At 38.3% G+C, this 18610-nt stretch overlaps 3 protein-coding genes across 3 annotated transcripts; 2 read left to right on the forward strand and 1 right to left on the reverse strand.

The window, feature by feature from the left end:
- Window positions 1-1412: 1412 nt before the first annotated feature.
- On the reverse strand, window positions 1413-9842 carry LOC103999357 (uncharacterized). Its single transcript, XM_009421098.3, has 6 exons — window positions 9505-9842; window positions 5448-5551; window positions 4525-4638; window positions 2029-2112; window positions 1710-1853; window positions 1413-1609 (listed from the first exon to the last, which is right to left on the reverse strand). Exons 1-5 carry the CDS (start codon window positions 9752-9754, stop codon window positions 1797-1799), a joined length of 609 nt encoding a protein of 202 aa, XP_009419373.2. The 5' UTR covers window positions 9755-9842; the 3' UTR covers window positions 1413-1609; window positions 1710-1796.
- Window positions 9843-11559: 1717 nt separating this feature from the next.
- Window positions 11560-12836, forward strand: LOC135623812 (ribonucleoside-diphosphate reductase small chain-like). The gene has a single exon (XM_065127187.1). The coding sequence runs from the start codon at window positions 11658-11660 to the stop codon at window positions 12690-12692; it is 1035 nt and encodes a 344-aa protein (XP_064983259.1). The 5' UTR covers window positions 11560-11657; the 3' UTR covers window positions 12693-12836.
- A 2914-nt stretch (window positions 12837-15750) lies between these two features.
- Window positions 15751-17135, forward strand: LOC103999461 (F-box protein At1g67340-like). The gene is made up of 3 exons (XM_009421214.3): window positions 15751-16048; window positions 16138-16300; window positions 16401-17135. The coding sequence occupies exons 1-3, from the start codon at window positions 15801-15803 to the stop codon at window positions 17100-17102; spliced, it is 1113 nt and encodes a 370-aa protein (XP_009419489.2). The 5' UTR covers window positions 15751-15800; the 3' UTR covers window positions 17103-17135.
- Window positions 17136-18610: the final 1475 nt, after the last annotated feature.

Raw genomic sequence — 18610 nt, forward strand, 5'->3', positions numbered from 1 at the left:
ATAATCTTATCATCATATTCAACCATAATATATCGATACATAAATATGAATAAGATAAAAAAATAAATAATTTTAATTAAATAAATAAGAATATCAATTATAATGTCTGCTCACAAACTCACATATCTTATCATCATATCTTTTTTATGGGTTACTCACAAACCCAAACATAAGGCATATTTTTTCAAACACTTTAAGCAAATACTAAGTGAATAAATCAATAATTAATATAGTGAAACTCAAGTTTTTAATTGATGTTAATTATTTCTATGCTCTTTTTCTTTAATCATCTAAATACTTTGTACATAATGTATAGAGCTGTAATAAAACTACTACAATATATAATAAAGTATCTTCAATAACTTGACAATTGAGTTTTACTATAAAGTTTTGAGATAAAATTTTATAATTATAAAACTTAATTATTGGCCTCACAACATACCACAAAATTAGGTTTTATTATTGATAATATAATAATACATTGATTTATATTTTTCTCTATAAATTATCGATTCAACTGATATAAATATAAACTATAAAGTAGACTTCCTATTATCGATGTAATTTATAGAATCATAAAATACCATCATTTCAATCTGAACTAATTTCATATATATGACTATATAATCGTTCGTTTCTTTTTAATATCTTATTATTTTCTTTATAATCTTTCAGTGTTATTATTCCTGAGTAATTCTAATATATATATCTAGTATTTCAATTGTAAGACTGATATTTAATCTAACATAAGCTTAAGCACATTATAAACTTCTAACTGCGTATATAAAAAATATTTTTTTATCTGATTCTTTTTTAAGTTATTTTAAAATTATTTATTTTGATTAATTTTTTTTTATATTTATCATTTGCTAAACAAAATTATATACTAAATCTCTCTGATTAATATATTCTTTGTAAGTCAAATTCTAATAATCCGAAATCTATCTCGCAATATACCTCATTTATATTAACCATCTTAAAATTCTTAATAAACAATTTCTTTGTTCAATACAATAAACCAAGATTACTATATATATATATATATATATATATACTCATTTAGGTGGCATTTGTTATATCATTGGAATCAAATTAAAATACTTTATACGTTTAATTTATTCGCTTTAAGATCGGAATTTAAAAAACCAAAATATTAACAAAATCTCATATAAATTTTATTTTTCAATCCAATAAACACTCAATATGAAAACAAATATAATAGAATTTCTAGCAGGAATTAATCATAATTGACGTACTCAACATCCCACATACCTTATTGGCAGGGCTCACATTTGGTGCCAATGTTTCACTTCGTGGGATGTTAATGCATGATTCGAATTCATATAATAACCTCTTATATGCAGTTTAATGTAATAAAAAGTTTTAACTAAAAACAAACCACCTAACAATAATTAAAAGCCTCGAAAATAGTCATCTATTGAGAAAAAGAAATCTATCAACAACTATCCTTACAATCCTCTTTTCTGAGCAAATTTCAATTCCATAATTATGCTTATCCCAGTGATTTGAATGATTTTAACACAATAGATTCCTGAATTTTGATAAGCAGCAGATCTGAGCATTTGATACAAGGCTTTTGCCCTCCAGCCTGCCAGAAATCAAACAGTTCTTGGATAAATTACTTTTCAAAAGGGTAAAAAGGCAAAAGACCTGCAAGAAAAACTTCAAAAATTGTGTGCCCATACTACCTGGAAGCTTCCATATTTCCACGGATTATCAAAGATTGATTAAGAGCCGAACCGCCAAAACTGCTATAAGAAACGTGTTCATACGATCTATAAAAAGTACTTCATCCTGTCATCCCTCCTCATGGCATTATATACAGCTTGGACCTGAAAAGGCCAATTGAAACACATCATATGCCACAGCCGAAATGATAATAAATAAGAGACATCATGCACCCAATTCAATCTTACAAGAATTAGCACATAACCACTAAGGCATGGAATTTCTCTCAAGAGTAGCATGTTGGGAAGAAAAACAAAAAGGGAAAAACAAGAAGCATACCTGTTCGCTCGAGATAACACGAATAGGACCAATATTTACTGACACATACTTTCCCCTTGAAGATATTTTCTGACTCACGCTACCCTGTTCAGCAAAAAAGAACTAAATAAATGCAAAACCTTGATGTAATGTGAACTAAAATAATTGATCAATTGCCACTAGATACATTTAGACACTATGAAGAAAACTATGCCTCAATGAAAATAATTAGCAAGCCTACACAATTGAGTATGGGTCTATACAAAATAATTTTTTTGGACAATGCGTATTCTTTGCCTGAACTGAGCATCCATGACTATTTGAATAAATAATGAGAAAAGCATGGACTCCCAGGAGTATTAACTTCAAAAGCATGATTTCTATGCCTTCGTGCATATAAAGCCAAAGGCAAACAATCTCCACCTGAAAGTATTCATTTTCTTCCATCAACGAGCAACAAATCAAGCAAAATGTCAACTCTGGCAGGTAAATGCATCTGGTAGTTTCATGTAAGCATTTTTACAAATTCAGTTCGACTTTGGGGTAAACAAAACAGCAGCATCCATGCGATAACCTTATCTTGCTTAAGAATTCACAATAGGATCTCCTCTGCACAAGAATTTCAAGATTGACAATCACTTCATAAGTGTTCCTCCAAATCTTGGATCGAGTTCCACTAACCTATGTGTTCTGGTATAAACTAGTATTCTTGAGGATATGAATTAAAAAAGAATTGACAAGAAGAAAGGACCAAAGAAACAAGAGCAAAAGAACCATTGAGATCACTATATACAGACAAGCCACAGAAAAAGGAGTACGAGTAATCGGTGCAGCAAGAAGACAGCTTCTGCAAGCAGTCTTGTAAAAAATCAAAGTTAAGTAATATAGGCTACCTAATATTCCAGCAGATGCAAATCTTGTTACTGCATAACTGATGAAAGAACAGCAAAATAGATAAGCTATTCCATCAGCAATTCACATAACTTTCAGAAAATTGCTTTATATAGGTACTGTAGCAAACCATGTAGACTTAAATCATACACCAAGTCTGGAAAGTTAAAACAATTATCACAAGCAGCGCCTAAGAAAGTAATACAATTGGTTGCAGCATTTGAAGTACTGGTTCATGCAGCTCCATAGTGGGCAGCTAATACAATTCCAGTTAAGGTCCCTTAATCATATATGTAGGCATCACAGCACAATATAGGCACTCCCAATTTTACAAATACCTTTTTTCTTAAAAGCATGTACAACATGATGCTAAGGAACCAATGCTAATACCTGGGTGTTGGCAAGCACAATAATTGTGCTATGTGCATTGGTTTAACTTATGTTTAATGTATTATTTCTGCAAGCGTCCATCCCCATGTCAACTAGTTCCAGAGCATTGACATGGTATGGAATAATGATAATTACTGTTCCAGCATCTGGACAAAACCCCTGAGCCACTGATCTCAAAACCTTCTCTCCTACATCTTTGAGAAACTGGTTAAATCAAATTCCAGAACCAACTTAAGAAAGTAGGAAAACCAACATGGAGCCCACATGAGAAGAAGGATGAGATCAACTGGTTGGAATGATGAATTTTTATATTACTAAGATGGATGATCTTTGGGGGAAGGATATATAAGAAGGGACTAGTTGAATACACGACACAAATTTGAATACATCATGATTTTCACTTATAATAGGAACAAGCATACTAATTAGTATAAGCAGAAAGAGTAGTACAGTGCTTCAAACATAGGGAACTAGTTGCAACTCATTCTTATAAACAACACATGAACCCACCAAACATCTAACTTTCATGGGTTGAAAATTTCATAATCAAATTCTAATATGGACTTAAAAATAATAAATAAATAATGTAAAAATAGAAATGATCCTGTTGGTAAATGGCAGAAAAGAACTCCTGAGGTATCTAAAGTCTAGAAAAGCATCATAAGGTTATACATGAATATCACGTTCTTCCAAAATTTTCCTGGTGTCTTATAAAACCATGTATTGCCCACTCTAGGTCTGCAGTCTGCTTACGACCTTTCTGAATTCCTCCAAGTTAAACTATACAATCAAAACCATCTTCATTATAAATTCCAAGATGTAGGAGATCTAGGATGTACATAAAAAAGAAAAAGTTAAACCAACAGCAGATTGACTGCAAGTGCAACTGTATAGTTTCAGTATTGCAGAGTGTCATACCAAGCCCATGAAATGATAATGATACAGTTACAAGACAGCATGAAGAAACCGAAGAATCAATCTTTAGTTCAAGGGAATCGCATGTTTAAGCTCAATTTATTCACTTCTTCAGTCTTGCTTTATTAGTAGTAATGCAACACTTGTCTTTCATGCCTTAATACCATTATCATTTAGGTTGGCTTCTTAAAAAATTGCAAGAAAAGTTACCGACTATAAAGTCTTGCCTTGCACAATACATATAAACCAGTAAAACTTTGCAAGCCTAACAATTCTACATTGATGAATGTTTTATTTTTTTCAGAACAGTAACACACAAACCTTTGGAATTGGTTCTTGGATCACAGATTCAACAGCAACAACCATTGATTGGACAAATTCATCACCCCCAGTTCCTATTGCGGTAAACCGTCTGTCCGTGGGGTATGAATTAACCTGAAAAACAGATAAATTGATGAATAGACTTGCATTCTCAAAACTCCACATAATAGAAAGAATTATTTTTTCTTCCTCTAGTTTTTTTTGTTTAATCAATTGGTAGAAAAGGTGAAGAAGCATCAAGGAAGTTTACCATATTGCACAAGTAAAATGTCAGCATGCTGATAAAATGATAAAAAAAGCCTCTGAACCACTAATTTAAATAAGGTTCCAAAATGAATCAACTAGACCACTTAACTAAAAATTGGATAAGCTCACAACATGAACAAAAGGAAATGTTCATAAAGTCAGTTCATCTTTTAATCTATAATGACACTGAAAAGGTTGGTTGCAGACCTGAGTACTTTAACAATTTGAGTATCCATGTAGTATTAGAAGCTGACACAAATCGGGACAATTATGCACTATAACCATGTTCCTATCAATGGATTAGCATAAGTACACATTTGCCTTGAGTGGATTTTGTATTAAGAGAGCATGAGGGTACGACGGACTCATATATAACTCCTCCAGTAAATGATCTTTCAATCATATGGGATAACCAGCCAGATGTGAAGTTCAAATATAAATGTCCTAGAGTAACAAAGGAATAATATAAACTAAAGCCTAGATGCTTATAAATGTACTATAATTAAAAGGTGATAAAAGAAGTTTGAACTTATATTGTGCTGTTGCTGTCATCAAAAAATAATTAAATGAATTCAACAATAGTGACAGGTACAAAAACAATTAATTTTGCACAATGGACTTTAAATTAAGGTGAAGTGGGGAAAAGAATATGGCAGAGTATTGTAACAAAATTGTACCTTCTTATCTAAAACAAGCCATTCATCAGTAGAATCATCCATCACTGTACCACCAATAACAACATTTGTGGTTTGTGCAACCCTTCCTTCAGACTTTGATACTTCTGGATTCAGTGCCAACATCAATTAAAAGGTGGGGGTTAAAACAAAGCATCAGAAAGAACAGTATCTGATACTTTAAATTGACAAATAACGGAAAAAGAATGAAACCAAACAGTCAAAATAAATGAATCTACTAACATCTTTTGGAAATACAACGAAATGATTGCATAATGTATTTCAAAAATACATCAAATGCATGACTTCTTATGTATATTATTTGTATCCAATTTCACCAATATTTCTACTAGTCTAAATCCATTTTGAATCTTATTGTATCTGTACCCACCCAAAATATAAAACATATCCAAAAGCAGTCCAGCATCCAATATGTACCCAAAATAAACATATATCTGATCTGTATCCAATTCATATCTGTAATTATTTTGAACGAATATGACTTCATAATTTACATCCATCTACCATACTTATCCACTGATTACTAGAGGATAAGATAGGGCTTTCCCAATTTATGATATTTTTTCATGCCTTTTTTTTTACCTCAAAAGCCTAGGTCTCTGTTCTTTGGTTGAGGTTATTGTTATTATTCTCTTTCCTGTTATTACTAACCCTTGAATTCCTTGAACGCGTTGCCTCCTCTCCCCAAATTAAAATTAAAATAAAAAAGAAAAAGCTAAATTAGACTAGAAGATAACCCAAACACCACCAATGCGGGTCCCAAGCCAGATGAAAAAAGTGCAGGGTTGCATTAGGTCACTGACAACCAACATAAAATTATGTCAGATCTCATTAATATGAATCTTAACCAATTTCAGTATAGAGCTAGATCGTCACTCGGAACACCTTCAGGGAAGGGATTAGAATTGATAGGCACTATGATTAGAAGAATAATAAATATTACTTGCTTATAAGAGACTAAGTGGGTAGGAAAAAAATCTAGAGTGATTGACAATACTAGATTGAAAATTTAATATACTGAAAAAGTTAAACACAGAAATGATGAATAAATTGTTGTTGATAAGGATCTTAAGAATAATGTTGTAGATGTAAAAAGATTTGAAGATAGAATTATAGTTCTATAATTTGTGAAAGAACAAGATTTTTTTGAATGTCGTTAGTGCTTATACCCCTCAAGTCGGATTGGTTGATTAAACTAAAAGAGATCTTTGGGAAAACTTAGATAACATCATTCAAAGAATGTCTATAACTGAAAAACTTATAATTAGAGGATATTTGAATAGCCATGTAGGGAAAACATATAATAAATATAAATGGGTGCATGAGGGCTTTGGTTATGGAGAGAGAAATAAAGATGGTAGTATGATTTTGAATTTTGCAACTTCATATGGTCTTATAATTGTAAATACTCACTTAGAGATTAATATTTGATTACTTTTAAGAGTGGTCACAATTATAGTCAAATAAACTTTTTCTCATTAAAAAGGTAGACAAAGTTAGTTGTAAGAATTGTAAAGTTATACCTGGCAAAAGTTTGACGAATTAACATAGATTGATGGCAGTAGATATTTATTACAAAAAATAAAAGAAGCAAAAGATAGTAAAAAAATTTACTAGGATTAGATAGTAAAATTTTAAAGATGATAATGTAAACACTCTTAAGAATATGACGAAATGAGAGGCAACTTGGAATGAGTATAATATTAATATTATCTGGACTACCATGACTAATAAAATTAAGAGCTTAACAAAAGAGATTCTTGGTAAAACTAAAGATAGAGGTGTAACCTTAAGAGAGAGTTGATGGTGGTGCAAGAAAATTCAAAAAGTAATTTTTAATAAAAGATCATATTTTAAAGATTGACAAAGTTATAAAAATGAGAGAAAATGTAAAAGATATAAATAATCTAAAAAAAGAGGCTAAAACATGATTAGTATGACAAGATATGAAGTTTATGATAATTTTTATAGTAAATTAAGTACTAAAGATGGTGAAAAAGATATATATCGAATTGCTAAAGCTCAAGAAAAAAAGTATAAGGATTTGGATAATATTAGATCCATTAAAACCAAAGATAAAAGAATAGTTGTTAACGATAACAAGGTTAAGGAAAGATAAAAAAAATATTTTATAAATTATTTCATGAATATTCCAAACAGGACTTGGATTTAACAATAAATAATAATGATAGATTTAATAATCATAGATTTGTTAGTAAGATTAGAGCTAGTGAAGTAAAAAACGCATCAAAGAAGATGAAAATAACTAAGAGTGTTTGACTTGATGGTATCCTCATTTAGGTCTAAAAAAGTTTAGAGGACAAGAAAGTAGCTTGGTTAATTATCTTATTTAACGAAATCAGGTGATTCGAAAGGATGTTTGATAAATGGAGAAAGATTTTTTAAGTGTCAATTTACAAAAATAAGGATGACATATAAAATTATTCAAATTATAGAGGAATTACAATCATAAGTCATGCTATGAAACTTTGGAAAAGAGTTATCAAAAGTAGGATAAGGCATAAAACAAATATCTCTGAAAATCAATTTAGTTTTATGCCTGAAAGATCACCAATAGAAACTATTTATTTATTAAGACAATTAATGAAAAATATAAAGAGAAAAATAAAGATTTAAATATAGTTTTTATTGACCTAGAGAAAGCCTATGTTATGGCTCCTAGAGATTTATTATGGTGGATTTAACAAAAAAAAAATGATGTATCCACTAATTATATTGATATTATTAAAGATATGCATGCCAATGTAGCTACTAGTATTAGAATATATGGAGTATGCCTAGTGAGTTTCCTATTATAAAAGGATTACATCAAGGATCCACATTAAGTCCCTATCTTTTCACATTGATACTGAATGAACTTACTAGTCACTTACATGATAGATCTCCCTAGTGTATGTTATTTACTAATGATATCATCTTAGTTGATGAAAGTCTAAGTGGAATTAATTATAAACTTGAGCTATGAAGGCAAACCTTATAATCGAGTTAAGATGTAATTTTAGGGATTCTAGGAATAGATAGAAGAATATAGTTAAATTGGATAGACAAAAGTTCATTTTAAGTAAAATTTTAGGTATCTTGGATCAATTATTCGTCAAAATAGAGAAATCGATAAAGATATTATTTATAGAGAAAAAATAGGAATCTTGTATAATCATCAGATACCTTTGAGATTAAAAGAAAAATTTTATAAAATAGTTGTGAGACCAAAAATGCTTTATAGATCTAAGTGTTAGACGGTTAATAAACGACATATACAAAAAGTTTGTGCAGCCGAGATGAGAATATTGAGATGGATGTATGGAGTTACTAGGATAGATGAGAAAAGAAATACATTTATTCGTGAATAACTATCTATCCCTTCAACAGAGGATAAAATGAAAGAAAATCGTTTAAGATGATAAAGGCACGTGTTTAGGAGACCTCAAGATAGTGTAGTTAGAAGAGATGAAATCATTAATGTTGATGGTACAAGAAGAGATAAAGACTTAGAAAGACCTTAATAGAAATTATAATAAAAAGTTAAGTACTCTAAACTTAATTAAACATATGATTTTATACCTATAGCAATAGTGACAAAGGGTTCAAACGGCTTTATTGTTGTTGTTGTAGAAGAGTATAAGTTAACCCAGTGAACCCAACATGAACTGGTTGCCTAATATGCTGAATCTACTTTCAATCATATATCACCTGCAGCTTCAAAATATACAAAATCACAGATAGCAATGATCCCACATAAAAATCCAACAAATTTTTCCATGGCAAAATTGGTGTGTCCCCGCAATCATTTCATCAAACAGAAGCACAAATAAGTTCCCAGATACTCTACTCACTCTTTCAAAAATTCATTCCTTCTTCCCCTGCCCAATACGTTCGAACTCTCTTCCGGCGCCTCATATGGACAAAGCGTGATAAGAAAAAAAGGAATCTTAAGAGGGATCCAATTAGGAGCAATTATACCGATCAGCCACAAATCACAAAGCTACCGACAACAGATTGGGAACTTTCGGGGACTCACCGGAGATGGCCTTGAGGACAGCTTCCTGGGGAGGGCCCTGGTCGTCCTGAGGAGAGGACGAACGGGAGGCCGGCGTCTGGGCGTCGCCGTGGGAGCACCGAAGAGGAGCGGCTACGAACGGAGCCCTAACTCGAGGCCGGACAAGAGGAGTAGCGACCGAATGGAAAGCGCCGAGGATCGGGCGGCAGGAGGGTCGCCATGGCTGCTCCGATAACAGCATCGAGCGCATCACAACGCTTCTGCACGCCATGGCTGATCTCTTTCTTCGCCCACGTCTCTCTCCGCTCACTCTTTCTTCTCTGGTAGTCGTCCCGCTCCACAAGACGTCTACTAATTGAAATCTAAAGCTAACGAGTGGCTCACGGTGGCCCGAGGTTAAATTACTTGTGCCCCGAGCTTGACTCAACCCGGTTCGGTTCGAGTTCGGACCGGATTAATTGCAGACCGAAACTTATGATTAACTTGGTTTGGTTAAACCAATTAAAGCTTGAGAACTGTGCAGCTCTCGACGAGAGCTTGCAGCTGACACCTACAGCAAGTGATCTCCGAGCAAGCAGCGGTGATCTTTCTGGTGGCCTTCTCCCTCGTCCTTTCTGCTTTCTCCACCTCTTCTCTGGCTCGCTCCCGGACCAGCCTAGCTCACGCAAACTCGTTCTTTGCCGATTCCAGCTCCTTGCTCGTCAACTCCTTTATCTTCTCAGTGTAAGCGTTCTCCATGGCCGCAAGTCGGATCTGCTCTCCGGTTTGCTGCTTCAGTAGTTGCAGGTTTCTGGGCTTTTGCATCTTGAAATCTTCGTCAAGTTCAATTCTTGTGTGTGTTGCTTTGGCATATTATCCATCCGGCTAGATCCTTTATGCCCAGTTGATATGGTACCTTCTCCTCTTCCAGATTGGTTCTTTCGAAGGTCTGGGTTAAGTTCATTGTGTCTGATGTTATGCGATGGAAATAGTGGACATTGCTGGTGTCGAAGAAGAATGTGTTAGGAGAGGGCAGCACACCATCTGTATGCTCTCAACCATGCTTGTCCCTTCCCCAACAAAAGAGTAATGTGCGTGGGGTGGATGTCCTCTTCTCTCTTTTGGGATAATAATTCATGTAACTCTATTAACAAGTATCCCACAACGCACACGATGCACCTCATAAACAATCTGGCTATCAACATGAAATCAGACAAGTCGTCATTAGATTAGGTTATGGTGCTTCAGAACATCCTTATCATCTGCTTTAGGTGTGAACTAGTTGATCACAAAACTGAGTCCTACCCCTCGACCAAAGAGAGTGCTAGTTCTCTTAGGGAAAACACTAAGGGTTTGGTGGAGAAACAAGGGAAGAAGATAGACTCTTGACAATGCAGCGTAAAATCAACGACAAAAGTTGATAACAGCGAGATGTGCAGAAACATGAGCCTTATCTCTGATACAAGCAGAGAGTCGGGCACTCTTGCACATCATCTGCCTCATCTCTGATACAAACATAAAGCATAACACTCTTTGAAGCACTAAAACATGTCAAAGGAGCTTAACATCTACAAAATTCAGATTACAATTTGAGCTAGCTGATAATTTTTTTAAATATTTATAGTAAAATCCTGCCATATAATTACGTGGAGGAAAAAAGAAGGAAGTAATTTTGGTGGTAATACGCGTCCACGTAATACGGCAAACCTACAGTTCCAGCACTGTTGCCGCCAACTTGTGGTGTGATTAATTCTTGGACCCACCAATCTTCCACCAATCATGAGTCAGGTGTGTTCACTGTGACGAAAACAGTGTTGGAAAGTGTCTCCGTGTTTGTGCCGGTGGTGGCCCACCGGATATTTCGCGCCTATTTTCCCTTTCCCACTGTCCATCTTTACGTCGAACCCCACACAAATCCACCCATCCCAATACCACCACAGTCATGGCCCCACGTGGCACTCCTCTGTCACGCGGCTTCCCTCTCGTACCAGACCCCCGTATGAGGACGAAAGACAGATAATTGGCCCTTTACCTTTATCTCTCCGCTTAGGTAAGTGCCGCCGTCTCGTCTTCCCGTGCAATCACTATGATGTAACCCCACCGTCCGCTGGGCCCACGCAACCCTTGCCTCTCCCGTTGCAAGCAGAAAGCCCCCAAATTTAAACCACATTCCCCTTTTTTCCCTTCGTCGGCCGATGATGGCGGCGCCGCCATCAGCCCAGGAGGGAAGAGGAAGAGGAGGAATGGAGGAGTCAGAGCCGTTGCTGGCGGAGAACCCGGACCGTTTCTGCATGTTCCCTATCACCTACCCCTCCATCTGGGAGTTCTACAAGAAGGCGGTGGCCTCGTTCTGGACGGCGGAGGAGGTGGACCTGTCGCCGGACCTCTCCCACTGGCAACACCGTCTCACCCCCGACGAGCGCCGCTTTGTCTCCCACGTCCTCGCTTTCTTCGCCGCTTCCGATGGCATCGTCATCGAGAACCTCGCCGCGCGCTTCATGCGCGACGTCCAGCTCCCCGAGGCCCGCGCCTTCTACGGCTTCCAGATCGCCATCGAGAACATCCACTCCGAGATGTACTCCCTCCTCCTCGACACCTACGTCAAGGACCCCGACGACAAGTATCGCCTCTTCCACGCCATCGATACCGTCCCCGCCGTCGCCCGAAAGGCCGACTGGGCCCTTCGCTGGATCGATTCCTCCGGTTCCTTCGCCGAGCGCCTCGTTGCCTTCGCCTGCGTCGAGGGCATCTTCTTCTCCGGCTCCTTCTGCGCTATCTTCTGGCTCAAGAAACGCGGCCTCATGCCCGGCCTCACCTTCTCCAACGAACTCATCTCCCGCGACGAGGGCCTCCACTGCGACTTCGCCTGCCTCCTCTACAGCCTCCTCCGCAACAAGCTGTCCGAGGAAGCGGTCCGGGCAATCGTTGCGGACGCTGTTGACATCGAACGGGCGTTCGTCTGCGACGCACTCCCTGTCGCTCTCGTCGGGATGAACGTTGATCTCATGAGCCAGTACATCGAGTTCGTGGCCGACCGCCTGCTCGGGTCGCTGGGCCACGGCAAGTTGTACCGGGCGGCCAACCCCTTCGACTGGATGGAGCTCATCTCGCTGCAGGGTAAGGCCAACTTCTTCGAGAAGAGGGTGGGCGAGTACCAGAAGGCCTCCGTGATGTCGAGCTTGAACGGGACCGGAGCCATCCATGTCTTCAAGCTTGATGAGGATTTCTGAAGGTATCCCATCTCTCAGCTGTTTGCTTATTATCATATGCATAGGGTTTAGCTTATTCCATGGACTGATTTGGAGCACTTGTCATCTTTCTTCTCGAGCGCCATGTGCTCGGGGAAATGCCTAGGCGGGACTGTTTTATGGTTCTGTCCATGTGTGACATGTTTGAAGAAATGCCTATACGGGTTCTTATATATATATATATATATATATATATATATATATATATATATATATATATATATGTATTTAGATTAATCGTTACACTCGAGTTACACTCATTCACAAGACTTATTAAAAAATTATATTAATTTTTATATAAAAAATATCATAAATTTATAATAAAATTTAAAAAAATCAAGTTATCCTTAAAAAATATATTAATTTCTATATAAAATTATCTTAAATTATCTAGAAAAACTATCACACTTGGCTTACACTCTGAGTTATACTCATTCACAAAATATATTAAAAATATATTAATTTTAGGTTGGCGAGGTGATCGACGGTGATGTGGCACAGTGATCGTGATAATTAGCATCAAAATTAACCTGATTTTATTGCATGGGGGCAAAGTGACTTTGCATGCATGCAGATTGCAGTGTGATATTTGCATGCATGCAGATTGCAGATTGCAGTGTGATATACGATTTGGTCGATTGATGCCATGATGTTATTATCCCCTTCAGCCCAATCTTTGTATCACCCAAAGAAGGTAAAGAAGTGTTCATCCATGACTTGGATTCTCAAGCTGTATATTGCTCCTGAAACTTCAAGCTTCAATCATCAATACTCAGGACATCCTCCACTCGACTTTAGGATTGCACCCAATCCAATCATACAACACCACCCACAGAAATCCAATTCTATGGTCTGTAAAAGGAATAATCGACGATCCAAATCAAGTAGTTCGAAGAATACCATTTTGCCCCGCTCAATAAGACACAAAGAGTAGTAGATCACGTACATGCACTCAGGTAGAAACTGGTACTTCAGCGGTCTCCTCGGGGATCAGAGAACGATGGAGCGATGAGGGACTCGCAGCACCATTGTAGAATCCCAAGGCACCCTTTACCTGCGCACTCTGCACAGTGAGCATGTTCGTACAGTACATATATGGTCTGAGAGAGAGAGAGAGAAGGGGCGGTGAGGTGGCATCGAATCTATCTATTTTTTATTTTTATTTTTCTAATCGATTTAGAATTAAATTAGAATCAAATCGCTAGAATTCGATTTTGATTCTGATGATGGTAATAATTACGATAAGACTTGCGTGACACCCGCTGACGTCCCACTCCCCTGTTAGTCCGACACCGCGTGACTGACACGGGTCGAAACGTCAATCGAGGCCCATTAACGACCGCTCAGGTTCGACTCCGCACGCTACGTCGATAGCGATGTCAGATGCCATCAGAAGGTACGATCCTACCCTCTACGGGCAGGCACATCAGGTAACACCGAACTCCCCTATAATTACCCTTGCATACCAAATGAAAAGGGAGGAAAAAACATAGATAACAACACCACTACGATTATTCACTGACTTGATCGTCGGAGGGGTCGGGTCGAGCTCTCCCGTCCCGACCTGTGTGCAGGGACGAAGGCGAGACGTTTCTCTCCGGGCGCGTTGGCAAAGGACCTCCTCCCAAAGGAATCGGCGACCCGTCATCCGGACCCGAACCAAGCCGCGTCGGCCCCGAGGTCACGACTAAAAAGTTGTTTACACTAACAGATTCCATTCGGTATCATCGAACCATTAGCCTTATTCAATGAAGAGTAAACTGTTGATTACTTGTTGGAGTATAGGTTGCACCTTCTAAGACACACAAAGGTAATCTCTCGGCTGGCTTACTCCTCCTCTTAGATTAATGCTGCCAAGGTCAAATGCCCGGTTATTGGCCATAAAAGTGGGAGCATGTGTCTCACATTGCCTCTGTTGTATATATATATATATATATATATATATATATATATATGTGTGTGTGTTGATCATCACGTTTAACATCGGATTATTATATTTGATGCTGCTTAATCCACGTAACAAAAGCAAACGAAACGTTCTAAGGAACAATTGACTTCAACTTGTGAAGAAAAGAAATGTTTATGAACTCATCAAAAGCTGTAATCCTTCATATATGTGTGAATTAATAGAGTTAATTGAGAATTGCCACCATCCGATTGGCAACAACACAATTCATGTTGGAATCCACGCAACCCATTGCATTTCTTTTCTAGTAGAAGTGATCTTATCCTTTAAATCCATATATCTACCTCAAGTTGAGTAGGAACGTACAAAAAAATATGTAGTAGATGGCATCGATGACGACTTATTTGTTTGAGATGTGCCCCAACGAAACCTTCATCTCCTCTTCTTCCGAGCAAAGCAACCACAAAGTTAGGTCAACGATGAGTTCATTTGGTGGTATATTTAATTACTTTGTGATCGATCGATAATTATTTGATATAGATTTATCTCATATTCCGATAAGAACATTCGAACCCAAATTAGGAGAAGAGGAAGAACCCAAATCCCCCACCACATGCTTCCTATCATTCCTTGATCCTTCTTCTTTCTTCTTGTATGTTCTTTGAATTGGAAGGTTGACATTTCCCCTCCTCCCTCACCTGAGGCTAAGTTTGTGCAGGCCGTTTCGATTTCCTGTTAATCCAGCTGCGGTTAACTCCTAACCGTGTTTACTTTGCCAAAGCCAGAAGTTATTAACCACCTCTTCCTCCCATGGCCAAACACCTATCCCTCCCTCTCTCTCTCTCTCTCTCACTGACTCACTCTCACATACTACTTGACCTGAGACCGGCCAAGGAACGTGTTGCGTTATAATAAGGGATGTGTGCATGGGAAGCTACGAGAGCCTTTGGGGTGACGCGACGGAGAGCGAACCGTCAACCCCCGTTTGACCTGCGTTAACGGGCGAATCCCACCGTTTCGCGAGGGCAGAAGAGTCATTACGTAGCGGGAGCTTTCCAGATATAGTCATCTCCGTGTATAAAAGGAAGCGTCTCTCTCTCTCTCTCTCTCTCCCCTCCTCCTCCGCCCCTGAGACTTCCTCCGCCTTGGGCACACGGGCGAACGGGTTACGGGCTGCTGGAGATATGAGGACGAGAAGAGGGCTCTGCTACCCCGGGCTGCCGCAGTGGGAGGCCCAGTGGAGGGCGGTAGACGAGGGACAGGCCGGTAGGGCCAGGAAGAGGACGCGGAGGCTCCACCGAGTTGGAAGGCGAGCCGCCGCTGAGTGGCCTGACTTGTTCGATACCCTCCCGGATGACCTCGTCGTCTCCATCCTCTCCAAGCTGAGCGCCTCAGCCACGTCTCCGTCGGATCTCGCCAGCGTCCGGATAACGTACTGCGTTTCTTCTGTTCCTCCTGCGGTGTCTCGTTTGATTGTAATTCGACGGTAAAGATCTGATTTTTTTGTTGGAACGATTGTAGGTGTAAGAGGCTGAACGGGTTGGGATCGAGTCCGCTGGTTCTCGCCACGGCGTCGGTGAAATCGCTCGCGGTTGGAGCCAGGAACTGGACGGAATCGGCGCACAGGTTCTTGAAGCAGTGCGCCGACGCCGGAAATCTCGAAGCTTGCTACATGCTGGGCATGGTAGGAGGCGTCTCTGCTGTTTTTTGGTTCTCGGCGGAAAAGGAAGGATCTTGGAGGAGGAAGAGTTGATTGATTTGTGTTGTGTGGTTGGGTTCTGCAGATCCGGTTCTACTGCCTGGAGAGCCGAGGGAGCGGGGCGGCGCTGATGGCGCGGGCGGCGATGGGGTCCCACGCGGCGGCGCTGTACTCGCTGGCGGTTATACAGTTCAACGGCAGCGGAGGGTCCAAGCGCGACAAGGACCTTGGCGCGGGGGTGGCGCTGTGCGCCCGCGCGGCCGTCCTCGGCCACGTCGACGCGCTTCGGGAGCTCGGCCACTGTCTCCAGGACGGATACGGCGTCCGGCGCAACGTCGCGGAAGGCCGCCGCTTCCTCATCCAGGCCAACGCCCGGGAGCTTGCTGCGGTCCTCAACCCCTCCTCCCCCGCCGCCGCCGCCGCCGCCTGGCAGCACCACCACCGCGACGGCCTGGCCTCCGGCTGCTCCCTGTTGAGCGACTTCGGCTGCAACGTACCAGCCCCGGAGGCGCACCCGGCCAACCGGTTCATGGTGGAGTGGTTCACGTCGAGGGGCGGCGCCGGCGAGAGCGGGCCGGGAGAGGAGGGGCTCCGCTTCTGCTCCCACGGCGGGTGCGGAAGGGCGGAGACCAGGCGTCACGAGTTCCGTCGCTGCTCCGTGTGCGGCGTCGTCAACTACTGCTCGAGGGCGTGCCAGGCGCTGCACTGGAAGCTGGCGCACAAGGCGGAGTGCGCTCCCATGGAGCGGTGGCTCGATGCGGCGGGCGGCGTAGAGATGATGAATTAAATGGGGGAGAGAGAGAGTCGAGTTTTCCATTTGTACAGCGGGAGAAAAGTATTCTCTTTTTTCCTTTAATTTCAAAGAGATAAAGCAAAAGAAAAATATATCAAATCACTTAATTTCTTTTTTCCATGCACATAAAATCAAAAAATCATATAAAAATGTGGAACTATTTGCACAAGTGGGCGTTCCTTATTCTTCCTGCAGCAATTCAATTCAATTCAATATAAACTTTATTAGAGCCAATCAAGCCTGTGTTTATAAGGGGAGATTTAAATGAAATTAAGGAGAACAGCCAATTACTCCTCACATCACATCACATCACATCATGTTGCTTGGTGGAGGTTATGCAATAAATAATATACTTATGTTATAAATACCATATGTAATTAATAATTATATATATATATATATATATATATATATATAATTCTTTTTGAGTTGCATCGTCAACTTGGATTCCGTTTATGCCTCAAACGCAAATAAGATTATTTAGTCACCATCTATTTTGATTGCGTGATCAATAATACATTTATTTACGATTAATGGAATTCAAACTCATCACATTTAGCTATTTATTTCTTGAGTGTTTGATAAACACTAGATGTAAATTAAATTTTAAATTTAGATTGACGTATGTGGTGCTTAGTAAAATTATATTTCAAAATTTTATTATATATTATATGATACAATTTTCCTTTTAATTTTTAATATTTATTCATATATATATATATATATATATTAGTATGTAAATAAATAAAATAAATAAATGAGTATATATAATCTTATAAAAAAATTCATATGACCTAAGATATATAGTAAATAAGAAATATAATCATATAAATAAATATTAAATAATTTTAAAAAAAATAAATAAATAAAATTTTATTTTTTAGAAGACATAAGTCATGTCGTTATATTAAGATCGATAAAAATCGAGAGAAAGGGAGAGAAAATGAGGATCATGATTTCTATTATATAGTAGTAATCTTGTGATTTTAGAGAATATCATAGGATCCTATGAAAATTTTTAAAAATTGTTAGCATTGAACATTTGCGACACAACTTTTGGATCAAACATAATTTTAAAAAATTATCAAATATTAATTTATATTTAAAATATGTATTAGGTACTCAATGCACATTTCAAATATATTTCAAATATATTCTGAAACATGTCATTAGCCTAAGTTAAATGATATGAAAAAAAAAATTATTAATTCATATTACAAATATAATTTTTTTTCTTATTTTATTCAAGATATGCAACAAAATAGTTATATTTTTATAAGGTAATCAACTAATAATAATTCAAATAGGAGCAAAGTAAAAGAAGTCTAAAGTAAGTGCCACTATAAAACAGCAAAGCAATAGGAGATTTGTAGGGAGAGAGGGCTCAATTTGTTGGTATATATATATATATATATATGAACTAAGATGACTCAACTTACGGATATAAAGTTGAGGTCAGAAGATCTTAACATGAGATAAGAGAATATAAAGATAAGTACTCT

This window comes from Musa acuminata, chromosome BXJ2-9 (genome assembly GCF_036884655.1).
Source record: "Musa acuminata AAA Group cultivar baxijiao chromosome BXJ2-9, Cavendish_Baxijiao_AAA, whole genome shotgun sequence".
NCBI classification, from domain to species: Eukaryota; Viridiplantae; Streptophyta; class Magnoliopsida; order Zingiberales; family Musaceae; genus Musa; species Musa acuminata.